The sequence below is a fragment of the Protobothrops mucrosquamatus genome, unplaced genomic scaffold (genome assembly GCF_001527695.2).
Source record: "Protobothrops mucrosquamatus isolate PMUCROS unplaced genomic scaffold, P.Mucros_1.0 scaffold549, whole genome shotgun sequence".
Lineage (NCBI taxonomy): Eukaryota > Metazoa > Chordata > Lepidosauria > Squamata > Viperidae > Protobothrops > Protobothrops mucrosquamatus.
In genome coordinates, this window is record NW_015386853.1 from 159,682 (window position 1) to 187,581 (window position 27,900).

At 38.2% G+C, this 27,900-nt stretch overlaps 1 protein-coding gene across 1 annotated transcript in view; it reads right to left on the minus strand.

The window, feature by feature from the left end:
- Window positions 1-1,470: 1,470 nt before the first annotated feature.
- Window positions 1,471-27,900, minus strand: part of SPATA13 (spermatogenesis associated 13) — a 42,607-nt gene continuing 16,177 nt past the window's right edge. The window contains exons 4-13 of the mRNA XM_015817035.1: window positions 24,704-24,848; window positions 15,779-15,915; window positions 15,451-15,630; window positions 13,150-13,335; window positions 10,844-11,023; window positions 9,907-10,139; window positions 6,772-6,901; window positions 4,155-4,527; window positions 3,292-3,366; window positions 1,471-2,038 (exon numbers count right to left, since the gene is read on the minus strand). Of these exons, the coding sequence (XP_015672521.1) occupies window positions 1,857-2,038; window positions 3,292-3,366; window positions 4,155-4,527; window positions 6,772-6,901; window positions 9,907-10,139; window positions 10,844-11,023; window positions 13,150-13,335; window positions 15,451-15,630; window positions 15,779-15,915; window positions 24,704-24,848 (1,821 nt within the window). The 3' untranslated portion in view covers window positions 1,471-1,856. The remainder of the gene's footprint in view (window positions 2,039-3,291; window positions 3,367-4,154; window positions 4,528-6,771; window positions 6,902-9,906; window positions 10,140-10,843; window positions 11,024-13,149; window positions 13,336-15,450; window positions 15,631-15,778; window positions 15,916-24,703; window positions 24,849-27,900) is intronic.

Below are 27,900 nucleotides of genomic sequence, written 5' to 3' on the forward strand. Positions count from 1 at the left end.
CATCTTTAACCACTGAGCCACTGTGTCTCCTATATGGATATACCACAGCACAATGAAGTCAAACTTTGGAACTACTGAATCTCCCTAAGTTCAATCTTTAATACTGAAGCATGTCTGTTGAAGTAGAGACTGAAAAGTGTTGCAGTTTAGCTGGATGGCAACCTCTCCTAGCTATAGCTGCTCAAAAGTAAGTTCTGATGAAATCAAAATGGTTTACTTTCTAAATTTCTATTGAGGGATGACTCATATATGTGTTTTACATTTTACCTTATCTAGTTGAAGCCATAGCACTTCATACAGTTTAGCCTTTCTTTTGGGTCAAGCTGGCTAAGAAATTATAGTCCAACCTATCTTTGTAACGAAAATAATATAAAAATCCCTGAATTTGTTTTCGTTGTCATAAGTTGTTTATGAAATACTCTGAGCTATAGTTTTGTTAACCATGGTTTATTGAGTCATGGTTTACAAACTGAGCCATGAGCCATGGTTTACAAACTGCAGAGGCTGTAACAGATTAAATTGAACACACCCATTATGGCTTAGGATTTTCAATATCCAGTGTTTTACTATAAGCATTAGCAATGTAAGAGGGTGACCAATAGCATGCCATAAACCCTAATTTATGGCAGTTGTCCCGAGGGAGGGTATTTTTAGAAACCCCATGTTAAAAATCAATTTCATTTCACAGAAGAGAACAAACCAAATCAAAACAAGGACATATCATTTTAATAGTCTATAAATAGGCCATGTTTCTAATCAAGTTTAATCAAAATTCATTTCTAATGTCACCAGATGGTCCTAGTGTTGGATACTCTTAACAGAATGCCAAACAAATAATTCCTAAGCCTTTTCTGGCTTGTCTGATGCACATAAGAGCAACCACATAAAAAGATCATGTTGGAACTTGTTTAAAGTCATTTTTGTCAGAAACCTGCAAACCAGATGGAATGAATATATTTATGGGATTGAGTAAAAACTCTCTCAGGTTCTTTTTTCATATCCTTATTTTTGTATAGCCACACTGATGCCATTTAAGGCACTCCTAAAATAAAAAAAAACACTTTCAATTTTTCATAAAGTACAAGCAGGCATACTGGAAACCAATGATGTAATTTTCATGGACTCAAGAGCCAGAGATAACAAAATGAAATCCATTTCTTGATGAACAGATAATGTATACAGCAAAATACCGTTTTTGGTATGATTCCACCCTGAGTCCAAGGGGGACTTTCTTCATATAAAAATACATGTTCATATATTTATGATACCGAGTTCACATTTTCTTCCTTTTGCCATGAATGTGCCTTGGAGGAAGTCTAAGTCTCACTTAACAGAACAACACAGCAAACAAAGACAAATAGGAAGAATTAAGCAGTTTTGTCAGTACCAACAACTTGATGATGTAAGAGCTATAGGAAGGATGAGACCACCCTTTGCCAAATTCTGCACAAAGGCAGAGAAACTATCCTTCCTGTTTTTAAATTTGGTCAATCCATTCACTATTAAGCCTGTCAAAATGACTTAAAAGTTTTGAACCATTCCTTTGGTACAAGGATGACTTATGCACATGCCCTTTTCTGAGATAGCAGCAATTTGCTACTGTGGTCAAGTGGTAACTCTCCCATCGGTCTGTTTATTGATTCAGGACCACATCCATTTCAGATCATTCACTTTCTCCTTCAATAAACCATGTCTTCTTCATGTTGCTCAATGAAGGTTATGGTGGAAAATCAGAAATCAACCCATATCTTCTATCCAGGGCAGAATCCATGTTTTCCAACTGGACCAACAAAAGCTTTGCTGGTAAATTGTTCCCCTTTTCCAGATGGCCTCTCAGGCCATGGATGTTGGGCTGTTCATTTCTTAAATGGCGTCAGTTTGTTAAAAGTGTGCCAGAAAAGGGATGGTTTCCGCTTTGGTTCTGCTAGGGCAAACACCTGCTGCTGTGGAATACTAGTGGGCACTGTAACATGACGCTGATGGATAGGATGCAAACTCTGGTGTGGCGGTGGCACTGGGCATCCATTATAGCTGACACCTGTAGAAGGAAAACAATATCCAAAGATTATAATTCAGGACCTATTCACATGACCCTTTTTGCCATACATCAGGAAATAGGAATCTGAGGCCAGGGGCAGTTTCACCATTAGGCAAAATTACAAGGACCAAACAGGATGCATGGTAAATTGGAGCCAACTCCCTTTGCTGTCCAAAACAGTTTACTCATTATAAGTGTTAAGAATGGGAGTATACAACAGACAGAGAAAAAGCTGGTGGGGTAATAGGGCAACAGAAGAAGGGAAACTGGGAGATGTTCTTTTCTACTCAAGCAGCAGTCCTTCTCCTACCTCAAATAGCATGTTTTTTTAGACACCATTGCTGTGATACTCTAGTTTTCCTGCAACTACACACCTGGCTGATTCAGAGAGCAGGATCCAAAAAGAAGTTGATCCAAACAGCATGTTTAACCAAATCTTTTAAAGACAAAATGTATTCATATAACTTGTTTAACCATTGTTAATTTCTTTTGTGTGTATTATGTAAACAGAGTGTGCTAGTTTATGATTAAATTATTGTGTAAACCTAGAAAATGAAACATATTAACTAATACAGTGAATGGGTTCTGGGAGTCATAGTTCAACACTATATATATCATAGGTTCATCATCCTGTTCTATTACCAGGGACTCCCTATATCTACAGTCATGTACTTATGAAGACAATGATACATATGGATTAACAGCCAGGAGTGATATCTTGCCAATATCCAGCTAGTAAAGCATAGGAAAATCTAACCCGTTGCATCTATACTGCCTAGTCCCGTGGTGGCGAACCTATGGCACGTGTGCCACAGGTGGCACGCGGAGCCGTCTCTGGTGGCACGCGAGCCATTGCTGGGCTGAGTTGCTCCCTCCTCCTCTCTGCGCATGCGCAGTCTGGGAATAGGCGAGAGGCTATAAAAGGAGCAACTTTCTGCGGAAGCAGCATTTGCTGCAGGCAGCTTGAGAGCGAGCACGAGTCGGAGCGGACAGTGAGCAAGCACGAATTGACAGCTCGGTGGCCACGCCCACTCAGTAGCCACGCCCACTTGGCACCCGGCGATGCATAGGTGGGTTTTGTGTTGCAGTTTGGGCACTCGGTCTCTAAAAGGTTCGCCACCACTGGCCTAGTCTATGTGCCACTTCCTTATATCCTTAATACCCAAGAAAACAAGATTATTCATCTGAAAGGAAAGCTATCTTGGGTGAACCAGTCTTTGGTCATGGTGGGGGAAGATGCTTTAAATATTCACCTTTCATTTTTCCATTTCTTGACTTCCGTGCATTTTGCATTGCTTGCTTCTTTTGGTTTTCTGAGATTTCCATTCCTATGTTTGAAGGATAAATGATAGAAATTTTAATGCTATTTCAAGAATGAGATTGTAATATGTTGTTAAAGCTAAGTTCAATAAAAGCATCACTGAGTAACAATCTAATTTCAAAAGAGGAGATGCATCACAATTTAATAACAGAGTGCAGACTTTATACATAGAAAAGCTCAGTTTCAATTCTCAACATCTCTGCAAGGATATCATAACTTCTGAAAAAGGTAAACAAGCCATTACCATTGAGTGTAGAGAATACTGAGAAAATGGACAAATGGTTTGATTCAGAATAATGCAGATTTGTCATTCCAGAACAGTTCTACCAAAATGAAGTAGATAAGTGGAAATCACAAGGAATTATTCCTGAGAATCTGGATTTGCCCCTTTCAGTCATAACAGTACTTAACAACATATTTAAAAGTTGATCATTATTTAAAATTAACCACCCAATTCTGGGTATTGAGTCCGTTGATACCAAAACCACATCAGAAATAAACAAAATATTGCACCTTGGCTTTAATTAAAAAAAATCGGTAATGCAATCCTTCCAGCCCATTGATGGAACGACTCTAACCACAAATGCATTTAATCACAATCAAATTGAATTTAAAAAAATCATGAAATTTTACATGCTACAATCTCACAACATTTGGGTTACATCATGAACATTTTCAATATAGTTTTGCTGATTTGGGGAGGTAGGCAACGAGGCCGGTGGGAGAGACTATGCAATGGGAAAATATTCCAAATTTCCACTCTAAAGTTTTCACTTAGCAAAAGATAATACTTACCCATTTCTTTGTCTTCTTGCACTCGTCTCCTCTCATTTATACAAGCCTCCAGCCACTTTTTTTTATCACCTGGCTTTTTCCCACAAAATAGGTGAACTTCTTCTGTAGCATTATTTACAATTTTGAAAGCATTTTTTACAGAGATATTAAAGTCTTTGTCTTTGCCATCCTCAACATCTACCACCTCCATTTCGTCCATGTCCATCCGGCCTTTGTAATACAACATGTCCCTTCTCAATAAATCCTTCTTACAGAACACAAGCTGATGGTCAAAAAGAAAGAATGTTCTTTGCTGACTTTTGCCTTGTTTGGAGATTTTGGTCAATTCTCCTGAGTGGATTAATTCAGAGCTTTTGCCTAAGATGTCTTGCCCCTAAAGCATTTGTAAAAAAGAAAAAGAAAAGGAGATAGCAAATTTTACTTTATTAGCACCATGAATGATGTTAGATACAGGGCTTTTTTTCCTCATAGAATGCCCAGAACGGAGTTCCAGCACCTTTGTTGGATGGAACCTTATAGGGTAGGCAAGGCGGGTTGTATGATGTGTGTGAGTTCTGGCACCTTTTTTTTTTTTTTTTAGAAAAAAAGCACTGGTTAGATAGATAAATAATTCATGCTTCTATTAATCTTTAATATTAATCTATTAATCTTTAGTCTCCAATATGGTAACCACCAAGCCTGAACTGCTTGCCACACGTTTTTTATACCTATGCCAGTAAATGTAGCAAAATCTTCCCTTACCAGAATGAGGAAGACATCCCACTCCACCCCAACCCCAATTTAAAATATTAGAGCTAGATGTTACCTATGTTAACTATCATCAATAGATCCCTGACAGGAGGTTCATTTGTCTCTCCTCCCCAACTCCAGTTAAGCCAGTGGAATGGTCTGTTGCGTACATAAATATTGAAGATTATTTCTTGGTGAACAACAGCCACAGACAATATCTATCCCTGTCAGAGACCCTTGTGGCAATACTCTAGCTGAGGAATTCTGGGAGTTGAAGACTATAAGTCATAAAAGGGCCAAGTTTGAAGACCTCTGCTCTAGAGTGTTTGGCAGGAAATAAGCTTTTCTCCTGTTATTCACCTGGAGCTACTATCTTAAAGTCACTAAAACATTGTTTAAGTCGCTTAAGAAAAGAGCTGTGAAGTCTAGGCTACACAAAAATCAAGACTTCAGTAGCACTTTTTCAGACTAATACTTTTATTGAAAGGCCTAAGTTTAGTCATAAAAGCTTATGCCTTTTAACCCTAGAGAAAAAGAGAATAAATAAGCTTTTCTCCTGTTATTCACCTGGAGCTACTATCTTAAAGTCACTAAAACATTGTTTAAGTCGCTTAAGAAAAGAGCTGTGAAGTCTAGGCTACACAAAAATCAAGACTTCAGTAGCACTTTTTCAGACTAATACTTTTATTGAAAGGCCTAAGTTTAGTCATAAAAGCTTATGTCTTTTAACCCTAGAGAAAAAGAGAATAAAATATAAATGTACTTGTAATTGCAGTAGCTTCTTTTCTTGTCTTTCTTTGTCTTTTCTATTTCACTTTTTGGACTTTTTCTCACATACTTAATACATTACTTTCCTTACCTTTCCCTTTCAAAATTTGTATTTCCATTAATTTTTTAAAATAAAAATTCCATAGGGATTTTTTTCTACTGAAGAACGTGGTCTTTGCCTCTATCTCTTTTTCTCTGTTTCAAAGTTTGTGGTCGTGCTTATGACCCTGTTTTTAGTTATAGCAATATGTGCAGAGGCCCTAAATGGTAGTTGGCCACTCCAAAACAGAATTAAACAGGCTGATTCAAATGTTTACTGAATTCTGAACCTAAATATACATGATTGTATTGGATTTTAGATTTAAACCAAATTATCTCTCCAATACAAGGGTTATCAGAAAGGTACCTAAGGATTCAAGGATTTTATTATACTCTTAAATAGTGCCCCAATCTCCCAGATCATGGACTATGATTGCCAAAATCTCTCAAAAAATGGAACCTTTTAAAAAAATCCCCCCCAAGTTGCCAATCCCAGTTCAATGAGATTACTTGCAGCAGTTTTACAAAAATAACCAAAAACCAGGAGAGCCCAGTTAAGTAAAAATGCCTCTCCTTTGCACAGATTATACCCTCAAAATGCTAGAGTGTGAAGAAAAACTAACCAGTATTCAGGAAAAAGAAAAACCTATATTGACTCCAACTTCACCTCTTCTCAATTTCAAGTATACAACTAAATGATCACCCAGCTGCTACAAAAATCTCTGTAAAATCCCCAAGTAAGTAAATAATTGAGTTCAGTGATTTCTAACATTGCTTCTTGGTTTAGAATGATTCTGCTGTTCTTCAGATTTTTTTTAAGCCTTTTGAAGGAGAAGCAAAAACAATTTGGTGCAGCTGAGTTGTTGAGTTTTTAGGACATCAGCCACTTGATGAATCATTGAGAAAAATAAAAGTGAAATAAATTAATAAATTATTTGAAGTAAATCATAATCACCACAATGGAAATCAACAACCACCTTTTTACAGTGGAAGCAGCACAAAATAAGAAAACACCCCTTGAAACAGTGGGGAGAAACCCTGGGTCTTCAAGCTTGAAAAATGCCTGGCAATGTTCCCTCACCTCCCAACTGACAATGGAGACTTGCCAGCGAGCAATCTTGTCTATGCTTTCTAGCCTTCGTTTGCGTTCATTGATGAGGCAAGCTACGTTCTTCATGGCTTCGTATGCTGCCTTGATATTGTTATAGTCACTGTCAAAGAAAGAAAGATACTGGTCAATCCCTGCAGAGGATGCATCTTATTCATTTACTAGATTAATATCCTACTTTAATTAAAAAAAAGTGACCCTGAGCAGTTTATACTACCTGATTCAGTAATAAAGCCAAAAAAGACAAAGTCAAAACAATAGCAAAAACCACAAGAATGATCAGTCTAATAAAGGGAAAAAAAATAATTGTAATACCCCATAAATACATCGCATTAAGCATTCTCCTACAAGAGGGAATTATCCTATCTGCCAAATTCCAAAAGGTTGCTGAAACAGCAATGTCTTAATAGCCTTACAAAATGCCACACATATAGGAAACAATCTAAAGTCTCTTTAGCATCTTCTCTGACACACATTCACACAGACATTTATGGGCAGTGGGGAGAGTGGCAGGAGACTCCATTTCTACAAGTACCATGATGGATTCTTCCCACTGAACAGAGACAATGGCTCTAACAGCAACCCCTTTGTTAGGCAGGGCAGCTCAGATAAAAGGAAGGCTGGAGCCTTTTCTGTATAAAGCTGTACAAATCTTTTCAGAATCTCCAAGACAGCCCTGCATTAATCCCAAAGAACAAAGTGGGAAAAGGAGAAATCAAGACAACAAATATCTCCCACACTCCTATCTATCTGGAGTGTAGCTGCAGTTGAAAGGGATTTATATCCAAAAAGGGTGCATAAGATAACCAGCGCAACTTCCTGTCCAGGTTGCATATTAACTGTGGTTTTTTTAAAAAAATGAACCCCACACTTAATTGCCTCATTGTCTGAGCACTTTTACAATGGAAATTAGAGCTTTCAGTCTTGTTGGAAAAAACAGACTGCCTGTGGAGCAATTTTTGAAACCACCTTTAAATTTAGAAAAGATGTTCCAAACAACCCCTACGGTACTTCTGGCATGATTCATCTAAGAAACCTCTAGCATGATAACAGTCCCGTAAAAAGACAGTATGATTTCAACAAGTACATGTTTGCAATTAACTGAAAAGACCATAAACTGAGCTTCTCAACTGCTGCTATGGATACTTCAAACAGTGCAAATTTGCCATTTTCCTCTCATTCCTTTTAGAGAAGTGACCCACAGGCCAGGGGGCCAGCAAAATTGCCAAACCATTTACAACATTCCTAGAAAGCACTGAAAGACCAATACATTAAATAAAAATGTAACATTCAAAATCTTCCACGATTATTAAACTCACACGATCCCACCATTTTCAAATCAGATTTCATGAGCTTATATGGGAACACTGAGGTCTTGTGAGTTCTTGCATGACTCCTAGATAAGGGTGCTAAAATCTCACTAGCAATTTTTTAAAAAAAGCGAGAAGGTTCAGTGACTGAAAAGGTTATAGACCTCTGTAGCTCTGATAACAATTCCCTAGGCTCTTAAGCAGATTGTTCCAATTAAAATAATAACAGAGCTAGTACTAGGGTATACCTAGGACTGACCTTGTCTCTGAATTACAACTCTCTCCTTACATAGTTACCGACTTTTATGTTCATTCTAATGGTGAGATAGAATGTGTTGAGAGGTACTGAGTGGCTCAAAGAAATCTAGGAAGAAGTTAGTTTGTGTTAGACTACATTTCCTTTTTTCATCAGCCTGCAACGTGCATGTAGGAGGTGGGTGATTTATACTGTTGCAAGGGTATAGGATTACAAGAGGGATGCACAGTCATGTAGTTTGAAAGTCATGGGTGTGTGATGGGAGCTGTCATCCAGCCTATCTTTAGAGCTCTAGGGTGAAAAGTTGGATATCAAGCAAGTAAAGCAAGTAAAGTTCCTCTTTATTTGATTACGCAGTCCATGCACTTTCAGTCCATTCAGAATAGCAGAACTTATAACAGACATCTTAAGTAATCAAAAAGTATTAAAGCTCTGAATCATAGTTTATCATCCAACAGATCACTTTCTTTCACACTAGTAATTTTCATTCAGTTTGAGAGAATTAGAAAACAGTTCAGTGAGGTGTGGAGAACTGATTGGTTCATCTTCTAAATCAATCTTTCCTACCTTAGTAAGTAGCTACAACTCTCGACATTCCACCCCACTGACTATGCTGGCTGAGAGCTACAAAAAGTTGTAATTCAAAAACTATATCCAGAAGGGTCTCAGCTCCTCAACCTGTCACAAAAATTGACAGTGCTGTCTGCAAATTCTGGGAGTTGTAAGTCCAGCATATCTGGAAAGTGTCGGGCTAGGGCGGTGTAAGGCTAGCTCAACTATGTTTTTAAGAGGTTGAGGATCCCCTCTCCACACGGTTATAAAATTGTTTCAAATCTCACCCTTGTCACACTGTACAAAAAATGCTAATATCTCGATAGGTCTCCTGGAAAATGATCGAAATCTAATAGGATTTTGTTATTCTTATCCAAAAACTTTACGAGAGCCAACCATTTCCACTTTAAAATTTAATTCCATGGATAATGTCCAGGGATATCATGGACTGCATGTGCTGTGTTCCAGTCCAATTTAACTGAATGCTCTCAACTAAAATACATAATTTATATTTCAGCATAGTTTAACAATTTTACCTACTTCTCAAGATGGTTTAGAAGTTTCTTTTCACGATCACTAAGAATTGTATATGAAGAGGACATACAAATTTAAGCCTGTGCTTCTGGAAAAATTGAAAGGCAAGGGTGCAATTGAACGTCTCCCTTTTTTATGTGTGTGCTTGTGATGGACATGAAAAAAGGAGGAATGTTTATTGCACCCATCATGGCTGCTTTCATAAGTATTTGATCATATCCTTTTCAGGGGTAGTCAACCTTGGCTCTGTTATGACTCGTGGACTTCAACTCCCAGAATTCCTGAGCCAGCTGTGTTGGCTCAGGAATTCTGGGAGTTGAAGTCCACGAGTCATAAAAGAGCCAAGGTTGACTACCCCTGCTTTAGATCATATCCTGCAAGCATCCTTGGTCAGTGGAAAGAAGCTAACCTGAATGTGGAACGTTCCCACAGAAAAACCTAACCAGTAGGCCTTACCTATGATCCTGAGTGGTGTACTTCAATAATTCAGCAAGCTGCAAGGGATATTTACAGATTTTCTGAACAGGAGTGAGAAGGAAACCATCAATGGCAATGTCAATCATTTGCTGAAGGAGGCGACAAGCTTCAAAAAAATGGCGGTACTTGCTCTGCTTCATCAGCTTGGAAAGCTCAAGGCAGGCTCCAGGGTGATTGTTACAATACTCAGAATAGATTGCAAATCCTTCTTGCTAAAATCAAAAAACAAAAATACAAAAACAATTTTAAAATATCTCGCAGCTGGAAGGAGAAAACTAAAGGTGCAGATAAACTGCAAGCTGTAGAAATTGCTTTCGCAATCCTGCAGCTGTTTCTAATTGAAGAAAGGGAGAGGACAGGGATGTAAGACACCTGGATTTCCTGAAAAGGCACAGAAACAATATGACTGTTTCTCAGAAAGCTGACTCAAAATAAATAATTGAGCTTGGCAATCAGTCAGGCATGCAGGACCCGGAATGAATGAATCCCTGCAGCAAAGCCCCTTAGTGCAGCTCCAGCCTCCCTGGTTAAAACTGCTGAAAATCTACAGCACAATTCTCTAACATTTAGAAATGAGAAACACTAAAAACTGATATAACCCCTAAAACGGGTGTCAAACTCGCAACGTCACGTGACGTGTCATGACGTATTACAACTTTTTTTCCATTGCCGGCAATGGGGTGGGCGTAGTTTTGGCATCCCTGCCCTAAAATATACTTACTATAAACCCCCAAGTCCTGGCCCTTTCTGTATAATCAGCCTCCTCATTCTGACCTTTGCCTCTTCAGAAAACATAACTTTTATTGAATTATGCTGATTCTGCAGTGTTGCCTCACTGCAGGTTTCCCCAGTTCACCAAATTCCCTTTCTCTTGCTCTTTACTACTTAGTCAAATGAGGATATTTAACCAACTTACATGCTGAAGAAAGCAGGATCCTATTTCACTTAAGTGGGGCTCTTCTTTGTTGTACTGCTTTTCTAGATCTTTCAAAAATTTTCTTTGGAATTTGTAAATATCTTCAATATTTCCAAATATGGTGCTTAGCTGGGCCGATGTGAACATTCCGGTATGTTTGCGACATTGCCGAATGTATCCCTAAGAAATCCAACCGAAAAGGGTCTTAATATTGATCAGGGTAACTAAACATTGAAGGTAAGCACTCTACCACTTTATACTAAAAGAAGTTCAGTCATAACATTTCCTCACTTGTCTACTGCAATCATTCTGTAGAATTTCTAAGGAACAATTACTTTACACAACTCAAAGTCAATATACAGGGACTGAATTCTACAGCATTACAGAATTAATTTACTTTAAGGAAGTAACAACTGTTTTAATTTGGCATCTGGACAACACATTTCAATTTGCTCCCATACATCTATATTATATTTCTATGGCAAGAAAACCTAGTGCAATATACTGGAATAGGCTCATGACTTGGTTTTCTGCTGAAAAACACACACCATAGTCTGAGTAGTAGCAAATGCCTTCCCGTATCTTTTTAAAACAAAGTTGGGGAAATATTTTTAACAAGTCAGTGTCTCTTTCACTTGGGAAAGTGATCGGAAGAGCTTTTGATAGACACAGGGTCAGTTGAGACAAAGCAAAAATATTCAATAGAAGTCATGATCACCAGCAACCTTTATTCTGTAAAACAGAAAAAGATTTTTTTCAATTTTTTATAATAAATATTTGTTATTATGGCACTGACTTATTAAAGGTACTCCTCGACTTAAGACTACAATTGAGCCCCAAATTTCTATTGTTAAGTGAAACATTTATTGAGTGAATTTTGTCCCATTTTACAAACTTTCTTGCCTCAGTTGTTAAGTGAATTGCTGCGGTTGATAAGTTAGTTAACTCGGTTGTTAAGTGAATCTGGCTTCCCCATTGACTTTGTTTGTCGGAAGGTCACAAAAGGTGATCACATGATCTTGAGACACAGCAACAGTCATAAATATGAATTAGTTCCAAGCATCTGAATTTTGATCACATGACCATCGGGATGCTAGAAAGGTTGTAACTGTGAAAAACAGGGCCGTTGTAACTTTGAACAGTCACTAAATGAACTGTTATACGTTGAGGACTACCTGTAGTTCAGGGGTGTCAAACTCAATTTCACTGAGGGCCGCATCAGCATTGCGGTTGCCCTGGGGGGCCCGGGTGGGTATGGCCAGAGTGGGTGCAGCCTAGTAGGTGGGTGTGGATGGAGTGGGTGTGGCCTACTGGGTGGGCATGGCCAGTTCTACATCATTCGTGTCAAGGGGGCCTATGGGGGCCTGGGCAGGAGTGGGCCAGATCTGAAGGTCTCTGGCAGAAGGGGGTGGGACCAGGGCAAGTGCCAAGGCATGGTCCACCAGGGCAAGTGCCAAGATGGCCACCACAAAATTGTACATTGGCTCCCTCCCGGCTGGCCTGGGCCAAGGCCAAGGCAGCGGGGGCCATTCCCTCACTGTTTCCAGGATGGCTTCACGGGCCACATGAAACCACTTCGCGGGCCGCATCCGACCCCCGGGCCTTGTTTGACATGTCTGCTGTAGTTCCTTTCTTCTCTTTGCCCATGTTGCCTTTTCCTGTCACTTTCTCCGGTTTTTCTGTTTTCTCCATACTGCAGCCTTATGTTGACTGACTCAGATGGACTGATCTGCTGGAAATGACTTTGTCCACAGTAATGAGCTGGTGTTCTTCCTGGACTGTGTGGACCAGATAACCTTGCTGGGATTTTCTCTTACATCATTATAGCTCCCATCCAAGCCAGGAAACTGTGCTTTGTGGTTTCTATTGACAGAATTTCTGCATAAACTCAACCAGTTGACTCACCCTTGTACTTGATACCTTCCTGTCTAATGTCCATCAATGGACCAGGAGCTAAATAAATATATAAACCATTTCTGTCACTTGGGCCATCACAATTTCTCAAACACTAATTTGATCTGTACCAGGAAAAGACAGTGGAAGGTGGCCTTCCCAGTGGTCTGAGGAGCAAAAAAAAAAAGATAGAAGTATAATATGGCTTGTAACCCGTACTTGCACTGGGGCAATGTGGATGTGTGAATCAGCCTAAATCACATCACAGGAAAAGAAAGGAACAGTCAGAAGGGTTTTTGTGATGCTGCTTTTCATTAGGGACCACATCACTTTTCTGGACGGCTCATAGACTCTTCACGACAAACATTGGGTTCTTTTCTTCTTCCTTGTTACATTATCATTTTATAGCTTACCTCACAGATGTCTTTCAGATGTTTGATATAAATCTTCTCTGTGTTCATTATTTCCTGAATTACATTGGTTCTCATCTGATCTTTGTTTTCTGCTATTTTTTGGCGATGCCTTTCAGGATCTATATTTGGCTCTTCATTTTGGAGGCCACTAGAGTATTCTGCAGATTCTTCTTGATTGACTCGTAGCTGGAATGAAAAGTAGAATGGAGGTCAAACAACCGAATTGAAAAAGTACACCTATATCCAACATCAATCCAGAAATATAATGTCAATATTAGGGCAATGTACTTGATATTTTTAAAATATCTTGTCTAGGTATACTTAGGATTATTTCCCACATCCATTACCATATTTCTACAATCTTTATCAAAGTTTCCCTACAAATAACCATGTCAAATAACATGATGGGGATTGTATGACCTTTTCAATTGTGCTACCCTGTTTCTGAATGCCCTCTTTAGAGCAGGGGTGTCAAACTGCCGGCCCGCGGGCCATGACCATGGAGATGCTTCAATGGCCATAAGTGGGATAAATGGTCATAAGTCACTTATTTCAGCGCCACTGTAATTTTGAATGGTCACTAAATGAATGGTTTTAAATCAAGGATTATCTGTATTTCAAATTTTCATAGAATAATTTTAGAGGCTTTCATGGCTATAAAATAGAGTAGGAGTTCCCTGTGCTTTGGACAGGTTGTCCACCTGTTGTTTTAGATATTCCCAGTTAAAAATCAGCATGGAGAGGTTGCATTTTAATTAGAAAGATACAACAAGTGATCTCAAGAATAATTTCAATTAACAACAGCTTAACTGTCAACAGTGGAACCTCTTAGCCTTTATATTGCCTATTTAGCCTTTACAATATGCTTTTTGAAATCATTACTTATTAATGGTTTTCTCCTGCAAGCAGAAGAAAAAATGATATTCTTCAGAATCAGCAATTTGGAAAGATTAAATGCCTGCACATAAGGGAAACAGAATTTGGGAATGAAAAAACAAAGCTGACTTTGGTCTCTGTCTATGCTGATGATACCAAATAATACCTCTCCTTCCCTGGCTAAGTGATGCTATCCTGGTGCTGGACCAGTGCCTAGAAGCTGTAATTGATTCAGAATGCAGCATTGATGTAGATCTTAGTGCTCCACATTTTCCCTATATTATAGCACTGCTGTGTGAGCTACACTGGTTTCTGGTTTCTTTCCCAGTGCAATTCAAGATGTTGGGTATCCCCTTTAGAGCCCTAAATGGCATGAGACCAGGCTACCTGCATGACTGCCTCTTCCTGAGGATATTTGCCCATCCCACTAGGTCAGATAGGTTCCTTCCCTTAAACGAGGGGTCCCCGGCCCACAGCCCACTACTGGGTCATGGCCCATTCGGAACCAGTCTGCAGAAGTGGCAGGTGAGAGCGCATGCACGTGCAGCTCCATTCATGCATGTGGTCATTCGCGCAAGCAGCTCCATTTGTGCAGGTGGCACGCATGCGCACTTGTCTGCCACTTGAACAAATGGAGTTGCACATGCTCGCGTGCATGCCTGCCACTCCACGGAACCCTCCTTCCCCCCCCCACCAGTCTGCCAAGCCAGAAAAGTTTGGGACCGCTGCCTTAAACATTATCGTATAGTGGGAGCCTCCTCTGAAACTGTCCCTGCAGTTTTGTTCCATCCTTTCCCCAGAGTTCAGGTAGATTCAACCTCCTTGTCTTCTGAAAGGTCTTGAGGAGCTGTCTCTTCTTGCAAGCATGGGAGTGAAAAAGGCAAAAGTCCAGCAAGATGATGATGTACGGAAGAATACTGCCCCAAGGTGCAATAATTTTACTTTATAATTTGGGGGCCACTAATGTTTTAGCTGTATAGTACCTGGAGTTGTTGCTACAATATAAGCATCAATATAAGTCTTTTGAAATAAACAGATAAGCAAATAAATAAGCAAATACATAAATAAATAAGGTCTCTATACTAGATTGGGAAGCTGGGGAAAAAAACACGTCAGACGAAGGCAATGGCAAATGCATTTGCATTATTGTCATAACATTACACAAAGATGTCCATGTCACCAAGAATTGAGCTCAGTTCAAGAAAGATTGTTCCTATGTACAGTACAGTACAAAACAAACAGAAAGAAATGGAAGAGCAGGACAGTGATGATTTTAATAGATGGAAATAACTTGAAAAATGAAAAATACTCCAGCGAATCACTGCAGCCTAGATGTCTTGGTGGGAAAGAATGCAGGATAGAATTTAACCAGGTCTCCAAGGATAAACAAGTGCTTGAAAAATAGAGAGATCTTGCTTCACTTACTCTGACAAAACTGGCTGGAAACCAAGCTTCCTTGTCTTCATTTCTTCCCCACCACCAATCTTTATTGGAAGCTTCAAGGACTTGGATGACTTCTCCAGCTTTGAAGGCTAATTCCTGATCATCCATGGTCACGTGATCCCAGAGAGCCTCGGCACAGACCACATTTCCATCACTTATCAGCTGCAATAAAAACATGTTGTTAAAAGAAAAAGATCTTGCTATACCCAAAGGGTAAGTAAGGATCCGTAGCCACTGCAGTGACAAAAATGTGAAACTTTTTACACATTTTCAGTTGCAATGTCTGGAAATTCCAAAGTTAGAAATTTACCTCACTGACAGCTAGCTGCTCGCCTCCAGGCTGCAAGTACCTTGGGTGGGCATGGCAGAGTTCTTCATAGCCGTAATCCTCTTCACTGCCATTATCATCCACTAAAGCTGGAGATTCAGAGGTACCATCTGCAGCACCTAGCGGGAAAGGGAAATTCTGAGAAATTAGGTATTGTCAAACCGACTGTCCATTACATATTTGTTTTACAAAATGCTTTCTTAAAATGGCACCAGATTCTGATTTTTTATTTATGATAACCACTTGCATGAACAGTAAAACATACCAACCTAGTAGGACAGAAACAAGCTACTAAAAACATATTCAAAGTAAGGAAAAGAATTGAATGCATACAGGTAGTCCTCAACTTACAACCATTTGTTTAGCGACCGTTCGAAGTTACAATGCCACTCAGAAAGTAACTTTACAAATGGTACTTATTTACAACTATCATATCATTCTAACAGCCACATGATCAAAGTTCAGATGCCTGGAAACCGGCATGAAACCAGCTCAGGCATTTGTCTGAAATGGTATAGGGCAGGGGTAGGCTACCTTGGCTCTTTTATGACCATGCTGGCTCAGGAATGCTGGGAGTTGAAGTCCACGAGTCATAAAAGAGCCAAGGTTGCCTACCCCTGGTATAGGGTTTCCTCTTTGAGCAGATAGTTGGACTAGAAGACCTCCAAGTTCCCTTCCAACTCTTGTTATTCTGTTATTAATTAGATATAATGGAAGAAATCTTTTTTTTAACAGCTCCCCCCCAATTAACTAAGCATATCCTTCTTCCCAGTTTAATGCTTTGTGTTACTACACAGAAGAATGTTGTTATAGGATATGTTTCCAAGATTCTATCAGCACAGTTGATTAGATATTTTCTCATAATGTATAGATGAGAGTAGCCACCATCCCTTATTTATTAGGTTTTTATCTGGTCTTTATTACTTTATCAATAACACAAGGCGGCAATTGTATCTAATATTCCTTCTTCCTCCTATTTTTTCCACACCAATAACCATGTGAAATGAGTTGAGCTAAGAGAGAGAGTGACTGGGTCAAAGCCACCCATCTGGCTTTCGTATCTAAAGTGGCACTAGAACTCACAGTCTCCAGGTTTCTAGGCCAGCACCTTAACCACTATGCCAGGGGTAGGCAACCTTGGCTCTTTGATGACTCGTGGACTTCAACTCCCAGAATTCCTGAGTCAGCATAGCTGACTCAGGAATTCTGGGAGTTGAAGTCCACGAGTCATCAAAGAGCCAAGGTTGCCTACCCCTGCACTATGCCAAACTGGCTCTCATTTTTGAAACAAAGCCTGAGAACCAATGAACAGCAAGGTGTAAATATATTAATTATTTAAATACTAGTGTTAATATATTTTCCCAAAATTTCTGTGCCTGCACATGCCTTACAGAAGGTAGGAAAGCCAGTGGCCTTCAATTGCTAATGTCCTTCCGTATTGATTATGTTGGTTGGGAGATCTGAGAATAGAATATTCAGGAAAATGAAACAGCCACAGGTTTTCCATTATCCAGGGTGATGTTAAGTCATCTTCTGAATAATCCTCATTTCAATGTTTGGAGAGTACTTGTGAAAGAGAACCTTTTCAGTGGTGGTGGCCCCATAAGCTAGAGAAAAAAAGGCGCTAACATTGCTATCTTTTAATAAAGGGTGATTTTTGTGTTCTTCAAAAATTGTTTAATACTTTACTTTTGTTATCCCAGAAACAGTGCATGTAAATAATGATCCATCAAATTACATCCTTTCTACTTTTGCTATGACAAGTTCTAATCTTTTTAAGGCGCTGCATTTCAGGAGACTTAAATTTTTAGAGCCGTACAAAATATTTAACTTACAGATATTTTAAAGTAGACTAGATCTGTCCTCCTAAAAGCTTCAGACTAATCTCAGTTCTTTAACTTCTTTTGTTTAGAATAAATCAAAAAGGTAAGAGCAATTAGAATAAATTATTTCACTGATCACAATCACAACATAGGAAATATTCCTAAAAACAAGAGGCACACAGATTAAAAACTGATGAAGTCACAGAAATGCAATACATATTTGAAAGCCATTTTCATTAAGATCCATGATTGGTTTCTAGCTTAATACTGCATCTCGATTTAATTGTCTAGTTTTTTAGCGAGTTTTAAAGCAGATACCCATGAAGAAGGTAACATAAGTTGGAGCTGATTCATCCACTGAAATTAGCTTTGACTCTGTATAGCTAGCTTATTATTTCTTGTTCACTGTAAGTATCACTCTATTGTTTGCTGTCTGAAGCAAATAAGCAAACATGAATGGGCAATTTTTATCTCTTGAACGGGAATGTCAAAACTAAAAGCAACAGTGAAGTCATTTTCATTATTTTTCAGTCTCACTATTCTACTAAGCTTTCCAGTTAAAACATGATATTTGATACCCAAGTCTAGGCCTATGTTTAAACAGTTTAAATCCCAAATGCCACAAAGAATAAATGGAACTCATCTCCTACATCAACATACTTATCTGAAGGCTTTCCAGGCTCCAAAACCGAGTTATATCCCCTCTGGCTACCATTCTGCTATCCAGAAGAAGATCAATCACCTTGCACCTGGTTTACATTCAAACCAGGAATCCTTTTTAATCCGTAAATAAAATTTATCACAGGTCACGGAAGCTGCAGCTATTGGAAATGCCGAAATTGCTTATTCATTGCTTTGAGCGTCTGTTGCTGCATTTCAGCCAAACTCTGCTTTAAAATGACAGCTCACTCTCTGAATGTATAGCTGTGGGTTTAGTGCCCTCAGTGACATCATGGGAAATCCTTAGGAAGTTATGAAAGAAACAAAGATATACAGACAAATAGTGCACATGCAGCATTCATCCATATAATGGGCCAATTCTTTCCTTATTGTAACCAATGCACTGATTTATTATTATTATGGTTGGTCAAACAGTCAGCCAGATGTTTATACTAGATCTGGCATTTTTATCCACCTATCAAGTTCTTTCCAAGGACCACGGATAGCCAGATGCTGTTTGAACAGGTTACAAGATGTAATCTATTCTAAGTAAAGCTGCCTTTTGCAATTGACCAAGGGTGATTTTTGTAAATGCCGATCAAATTCAAGTGGTGCTCCAGATGTTTGGGGATTCCACCCAAGGAACTATTACTATTGTTGTTGTTGTTGTTGTTATTATTATTCTGAATTAGACTTTCACTGGGCATTCATATCCATCTTTTTTTTAAAAAATATAAAACAAAAACCTTCACTTTCCTTTCCTCAAATGTTGAAGAACTACATTTGGCTCCACAGCATTTACATAATAATAATTCACTTTGTGCAAAATGTGCAGACATCGCATTATTGGAGAATGAAAAATTGCACATTTCAGCTCTTGATGCCAGGATTTCAGCAGCTGTGCTGGCCCACCAGCTTACTAAAATAGTTGGGTAAATTAAATTCCATGGGCTAAGACAGCTTTTACATCAGTAGGATTAGTTGCACAAAGATTTATCAGCTGACTCACAGTTCAAACCTATTTTAAGCCAGGGGTATAAAAGAGCTGGTTCCTCAGCCCACACGACTTCTCTTTAGTCTTGCCAAAAGACTAATTCCATCAAACTGCCATTAGGAACCAGTAATTTTTGTCAGTTACTAGCAACAAGAGAGATAGAAAAATAAATAAAGCCATTCCCTCTTCCTGCTGAAAACTCAGCTTTATTATCTTCTCTCCTTGAATCCAATCCCGTTGGCCTTTCTGTAAGAACAGCTATTTAACATGAAGAATTGGACCTGGACCTGCTGCTTTCCTCTTCCCTCACCATCCTCTTTTCCTTTTGTGACATGATTTCTAAATTATATAGGCTTGCAGGCAAGGGATTGTTTTTTTCATCAACTGTACATAAACCACTGTGAAAATCTTCATAGTCTAAAAAACAAACTCGAACTATATTACATAACTGTGAGATACCCCTGTCCATTTTTCGAAGTGCTGTTTCAAAGTCAGAACTGCCTGATTTTTATCTGCTTCTAGCCTTCCCATATCGTATCTGTAACCTTAGATCTCAGTTTCAAAAATACTTTCTCAGCTTCAAATATACTTTAGCCTTTGGACTTCAGCTCCTTCCAACCTGCCTTTTCTGGAACATTTGCCTTCTGGACAGCCATTTGTCTGAAATGGTATAGGGATTCCTGCCTGAGCAGGGGGTTGGACTAGATGACCTCCAAGGTCCCTTCCAACTTTTTATTATTATCATTATTGTTGTTATTATTATTATTATTATGTGCTGAATATACAGTGGAATCTGCCTTTAGAGTCTTGATCTGCTGTCTCTGGAAATTAGCTTTGTGAGATGCCTTTTCTGGATCACAAAATTCAGTACCAATGGTGCCAATTGCTAGGATTTGAAATTGTTAATGAAGTAGAATGCCACCTCACAACTTCAACATCTACTCAGCCTGTGAATAATTAAATATCATTGTGCAGCAGCAAGATAGATTTATTAAGCAACCAGTTCAACTTTAGTAGTTGTACAACTGCACAGACATTTTTTTAAAAAAGTCAGAGAATTTTAATTTAGTGAAGGTAGCTTGTGGACTATTTTTACTTCTTAAAAAATATCAGCTGTACCATTGAAGGAGGAGAATATATCACTGACTGAAAATAGACATTAATAAATAAGTTACCTTAAACAATATGGATCTTATTTTCCATGGATAGGTAGCATATTATTTGGATAATCTTCAAGAGAATAGTATAAGAATTTAATTTTTAAAAACTCAATCTAATATACTGTATATATTATTCTTTAGTAATATGTGATTCCAGTGTGCCTGACAGAGAAAGTACATTTTTGAATTATGTTGGAATTTAATAAATACAAATGAAGTTTAAAAGGTTGAAGGATGTTTTCAAAATGTATGTACTTGTAGAGATCCTAGGAAAGCATTCCTAAGGACAGCGTTGCCAAGCTAGATCTTATAATTAAGGCTTTATTTGCTTTTTTGTTACTTATTTCCTTCTATTGATTCTAAGGATTTACAGATATCATCCAGTATTCTTCAAATGGAGGTGATAAACCTTTCTCTTAAGTACTTCAAAAATCCATTGGTACCTGTTACAATAATTGGAGACCAAATGATAGGAGAGAGAATACATCTTAGTTGAAACCAACAATCACAAGTGCTTTGCTTATTCTTCTAAAAGTAGGCATTTGGTTTTCTTGATGCAGCCATAAGTGGCCCAAAATGTTATAGCTGTGCAAACCTTAAGCACAGAAACTAGCTTTGTATACTGTTGCCTCATTTCCTAGCAACAATGCAGCCTAAATCAGAAGGGCAAAAACAGATGAGAAATATGGGGGAGTGTACAGAAATTAGTTATAAGTATCCATGTAGCTGAACTTTCCCACATCTGATGAAAGCAAGAAGCTGACCAGGGGAACTTGAAATAATCTATGAAGAGCTGTCCTTTCCCAGCACAGCAATGGTAGTTACAAATACAAGGTCAGAATTTATCTCTTTAATGTCTGCACTGTGCTGATCTGACACATTAAGCAATAGCTCCTGTATCTTGCTGTATTTGACTTCCTTTCTGAAACTAGCAACAATGGAAAATTCTACTTTTTTTTTAATCAAAAAAGTAACTCAACTGTACTGTATTTTGATGCTTTGCAACTCAGAGCTTTCAAAAAAAAAAAAAAAAACCAAAAACCCCTCAGTGCTCAATTCTGTTGGCCTTATCAGTGAGACACCCCACCCTCCTGGATCACAGCTCTCCCACCGTTTTGTTCTCTTACTCAAAAGATCTTTGAGGCAATACTGTAGTTTTGAAATATCCATGCAAATCATGTGGTTTCCTGGACTTCAGTGGCTCAATGGGAAATGAACAGTCGGGCATTATGTGGCAATTTCTACACTTGGCGCCTGCAGGCGTCGGCATTTTACTACCTTTTGAAAGAAATGGCCCAGTTGTGATGGAAACAGCTTTCTATTGGTTAATATCAGCAGAACTCAGAATAGCTCTTGGGAGTTATGGGAATCTATCTAACACAAAATAAATTCCATCTTTAGATTCCAGTCTTGACCTAAGAGATTCACCGAAGCATGCAGAAGTAAGCCAGAAGCAGTAGCATTTCTTTTTAATAGTTTTTATGATTGTTTATCACCCATTGGTTTGATATGGGTGCTATACAAATTGAATAAATAAATGAATATTTATTTCACCTACATCAAGTTAACAAGTGAAAAATGTCTCTAGGAAACAAAGTACCAAGTATACAACCTTCTTAAGGTTCCTTAAAATTTTCTTCTCCACCACCAGTATTCCCATCCTCCCCCTAATCTGGTACAGGTATTTACAACAGTTCATTTAGTGACCATTCAAAGTTACAATGGCATTGAAAAGAGGTGACTTATGGCCATTTTTCATACTTATGACCATTGCAGCATCCCCAGAGTCACATGATTTACATTTGGATGCTTGACAACTGGTTCATATTTATGACAGTTGCAGTGTCCCGGGGTCATGGGAATCACCTTTTGTGACCTTCTGACAAGCAAAGCCAATGGAGAAACCAGATTCACTTAACAACTGTGTTGCTAACTTAAGAACGGCAATGATTCATTTAACAAATGTGGCAAGAAAAGTCGTAAAATGGGGCCAAACTCACTTAACAAATTTCTCACTTAGCAACATAAATGTTGTGGTTGTAAGGCAGTATTTGCAGTTATATTGGTATTGATATTTTTATATTATTATTATTATTGTTTTTGTTTTTGTTGTTGTTGAAATGTGTGTGCTGCCTAACCTTCAATGATTGAATCAAAGAAATGACAATAAAATCAATGAAAGATAAAAATAAAAGATGGTTAGTGCAATGAAGTGAGGAGACTAACTCACTTTAACTATCAAGACTATTGATAAAGCTCTACAACACAAGAGAAACAATTTTCCCCAGCAGGAAATAACTCTCTTGATGGCCAAACTACTTGAAGCACTACAGTATCTTTCTGAGGCTTGCAAATAAGCTGCCTGATAGGCTGTTTAAATGTCTCCCCAAAGTCCACAATTGACTACTGAGTTGCCAGAAGTATCAAAGCCTTAGTGCTATAGCTTTTCATTCCCAGTAAAAAAATCCACTCAATCTACAAATTAGCTCTTTGTATTTTTCAGAAATATTGCACATGGAAAGAGAGTGCATTTGCTATCTCTTCTCCCAAAAACAGAGTGATATGTACATAAAGTGTTTGCATGTATACATTCAGGCATGGGAATCCATGTACATGAGTATGCACATGTGTGAAGACCACAATCCATCCAACATAAGAAAACAAAAAGGAAACTGACTGCCTCTAGAACATATCCAACAAAGCAGATACTCATGCAGCTCTATCCAAAATGTCTGACCACTCAATGCCTTACAGCATAACCAACACATACTATGAAAAAGAACACTAACATACATCAAAAACATCTCAGAAACAACCAACAGACTGTTACAGCTACATGGCATCACTGTGGCACAGAAACCAACTAAAATTCTCCAGAACGTCTCTAGTAAGCCAAAAGACACAACTCCAAGAAGAAGAGTCAGGAGTCATCTATAACATTCAGTGTAAGGACTGTAACAGCCACAACGTAGGACAGACAGGCAGAAGACTAGCAGAGTGCATGCATGAATACCAACTACCAATCAGAAGATGAAAACTCCTTAATTTTACAACACATGGACAGAATCAACCATATTTTTAAATAGGAAACTGTGACCATCCTAAACTAAGCTAAATCCAGAAACACTAGGAATTCCTGGAAGCTTGGCACTCAGGCATATCAGCTACTAATAGACAAAGAGATAGACCAATTTATAAATTAACATTCAAAAGAGACAATAAAAAGCGAAGGAGGAAACAAAGACCAGAACACATCTTCCCCAGCAGCCAATACCCAGATAAGCAGGGATTAGCACCAGGCAAACAATCCAGCAAACAATACCCTAATCAAGGAACTACCAAGGAGAAAATCACACAACCGCCAAAATTGGAAAGAAAAACTATTGAATAAGAGCTCACTGGTACTAAGTCTAGCTGGGTAATGAAATGTCTGCAAGCAAACAGACAGCACCGAGGACTCCAGACAAGCCATCAACTAGCAGCTGAAAACAAGAATAAGAAACCAGGAACATGAAAGTACATCAAATTGATTGTATGGTGTTATTGCTCTAAAACAGATTATTGTCCTGACTGCTTATTTCCAGCAGGACAAAAAAATAATGTAATAAGGAAACTGGTAGGTTGGGAAGACCAGATTAAAGCACAGCAATTTTGCATGCCTGCTGAAATATAACGTGATTTTAGCAAGGAAGTTGCCGAAGCAATATTGTAGCAATCCTTTCTATTTTGAACAGTAATGTTATCATAATACATAATGTATACATATGGGCATACACACACCCACATAAAGATGTAGGTTCAGAGATGCATCAACATGCACATATAGGGCACACCCCCACTCTCACACATGGATTGGTAACCTGATACTTTCTATATCTTTTAAATTATAATTCCCTTAAGAACACCTCGTAGTTTAAGAAAACGTGGTGGCATCTATAAAAGAATACAAATCTCCAGTCTAAAATACTACACACGGAGCATACATGACTCTATTCTATTTTTAAAATATTTATTTTCTTGATAAAAGAAGAAAGAGCCTTGCAATTAAGCAAACATAGAAACATTAAAATACCACAAACTTCTAAAACTGTGATTCTGTGGGTACAGAAAAAAAAAAATCCAAGTTGAAAATATGTTTGAAGAAGACAATTATTTCTAAGAGGAATTTCTACAGAAGCTGAATTCCAAAGTTTGGGTGTTGAGAAACAGTAGAGTAAAACTTTTGAATATTCTGACTTTATTTACTTTTTTCATGCCAAATGAAACTTACCATTGGATGCTCTCATGTGACGCTTACACCCAACTTTATCCAGACCAATGGGAGTGCTTTGAGAAAAGGTGAAGGGGCGGTATCTGGCTGAGACAGCTTTGTAGGGGGGAACCTGATGTGCTGGTACCGGGGGCCGTGCCACAGGCTAAAAAGGAAAAAAAAACTTTTATTACAGCCGTGCAGGAAATAATATTTATTTGGAAATTGTTTTTGAAACAAGCATAAAAGAAGCTCTTGCTATAAATTAGCATTAAGCTTCCATTTTATTCTCAAGATTGATAATCTATTTTACCGCTAATTAATTCTCCAAATACAAAAAGAGATAAAATCTGCAGGATATCCTATCCAAAGTTAAAGGTCGGGGGTGGGGGGTGGGGGGAAGGATAGCAAGAAATTTAAAAACAGCCCTGGAAATAACAAATCTGCTTGATGACCCCCAGAGGCAGGATTGGCATACTCTGGGTCCCTTTGTCTATGGGAGGCATGCTTCTCTGTCATTGTTCTTCACTTCTGGAATACAGGTAGTCCTTGACCTACAACAGTTCATTTAGTGACCATTTGAAGTTACAACGGCACTCAAAACAGTGACTGATAACCAATTTTCACCCTTACGACCATTGCAGCATCCCCATGGTCACATGATTTACATTCAGATGTTTGAAAACTGGTTCATATTTATGACGGTTGCAGTGTCCCAGGATCATGTGATCACTTTTTGCAACCTTCTGGACAAATAAAATCAACGGGGAAGTCAGATTCACTCAACAATCTTGTTACTAACTTAACAACTGCAGTGATTCACATGGGGAAAGAAAAGTCATAAAAGGGGGCAAAACTTACTTAACAAATTTCTCTGAGCAACATAAATTTTGGGCTCAATTGTGGCTATAAGTCAAGGACTACCTATAGCATTTTCTCTAAAATTCCTATGGCCCATTTATTATGATTTTTTAAACTCTCTTCGCATGCCTCCTTGAGCTACTTATGATTAGGTGGCTTTATAAATGTATTATTAATAACAGTACTAGTCATTTTCAGGGACAATTGATCAAGTAATGTAAAAATGGAGAAGAGAGGTAATATATTAGAACATCTGGAAAAAAAGATCTTGCAGGCTAACTGAAATATTGAACAAACCATATTTTGCTGCAACATACTGTTCCTCTGCTACTTCTGTTTCTACTGTGAGGTGAATATAATGTCTTGTATACAAGGGTGTCATTCATGCAAACATGGAAAATATCAGAGGGTTTGGGAAAAGTCTAAAGCTTGCAGATATTCAGAATATATTTCAGGAAAAAATAATTTATTGAAAAAATTAAATCCAACAATATATGCTACCTGACTTCTTGGAACTAAGTGAAAGCATAGGAAAGAGAAATAAAGTGAAATAAAACATAGGATTATATAGCTTGCTGAAGCATTAAGCAAAAGCAAAAGAACTTCCTTTTTTTTTTTGCATGGCCCATCTATTATTTAGCATTTTTAATATGTTTGTATTAAAATACATGCACATATTCTATCAATTAGAGTTGGGCGGCTATAATAAATTCAAATAATAAATAATTATTTCATATTCTAAAGAACCACTGAATTAAATGTTGACTAAATTTAGGTGGGTGGGAATAAGAAGGGCAATTTTTCTTTTCTAGCTGAAATTAGTGATACTTGTATAGTTTAAACACTGAACAATTGACATATATGAGGTGTGCACAGTAATTTTTGACGGAGTTCATTTAATGATGTATCAAGACTCTTAAAAGTTGATACAATCAAGTAAATATAGCAAAACTAAATTAAATGAAATGCAAACTTAAGTTACTATGGAGATATTAGTTACTCTAAAGCTACAGTCTCCATAATCACCAGAGTACTTTTCATTTGCAGTCAAAATGTACAAACACACTAAACCCAGAAACATATTAACTCTCATTAGTATTATTATATTCACCATTTAAATTCTAGGATGGGCTCGGGTAAATATAGCTTCCTATAAGCTCCCAAGAGTCACTAAAATAAATAACAGGGAAAATTTCAGACCCATTACTGAAAGGGTTCTTTTGCAGGGGGCGGGATGCCATGTTATTAAGCATAGCAGGAAGCAAAGAAGCAACGCACATGGCTCATTTTATGTTTATGGTTTATGACAAGTGGTTCTGCAGGGAGGGTCAAAAAAAAAGTCAAGATGGCAGCTGCAACCGTACAGCTGAAGCTTCGCCCTTACTCATCACTGGGGCTTTGATCATGGGTCACAATCACCATCTTGGCTTTTTTTTATCCTTCCTACATAGGAAGGCCCTGGTTTATGATTTGGCTGAAACCATGAATCAGGGATAGAGCATTTGATTTTCATGACCTACTTTTTTCTGGTCCTGTTCACAAATGCAACACAACAAATATTTTTAAAAGCAATTTTTAATTCATGTTTTCATACAAATGTCAAACTCTAAGCTTCTTCTTCTTCTTCTTCTATAAAAATAAAATATCCCTTTTCATTTTTGCTTATTAGCTCTTTTTAACTAATTTGCTCTTAATGAAGAGGAAGTGAGCACTTTTCACATTTCAGTTCTAAAGCTCTGACAACCTCTTTGTCGGGTTTTCACAGCCTTTCAAGTAGCTCTTTTGTCTGGAAAGGCTTAATATTCATTGAAACTAAAATGCTTCCTTCTTCTAAATTAAATTGTCAAGCAAATGAAAGTAGTATTAATAAGGGATTTTGTTTTGCTTTCTGGCATTCTACTAGCTTACACTCTAGATTGATTTTTTTTTTAAAGCTGATTAAGAAACAGAAATACAACTTAAATATCCTGGTATTTTTGTGCACTTTCCCTCATTCTTTGCATACAGCTGATTTTTTTTTCTTTTTCTTAAAATAATATGGTCTTTACAAAAAACTTCAAAATCTGTTTTGATCCATCATCTTTACAGTGCTTCATCACTTCCAGTTAAACTAGATCAGGTGTAGGCAACCTTGGCTCTTTTATGACTTATGGACCAACTGCCAGTGGCCTTCCGGGTGCGCTTTAAGGTGTTAGTTACCACCTTTAAAGCGCTTCATGGCATAGGACCCGGTTACCTCCGAGACCGCCTTCTGCCGCAGATTCCTTCCCACAGACCGGTACGCTCCCACAGAGTGGGTCTCCTCAGGGTGCCGTCGGCCAAGCAGTGCCGGCTGGCGACCCCCAGGGGGAGGGCCT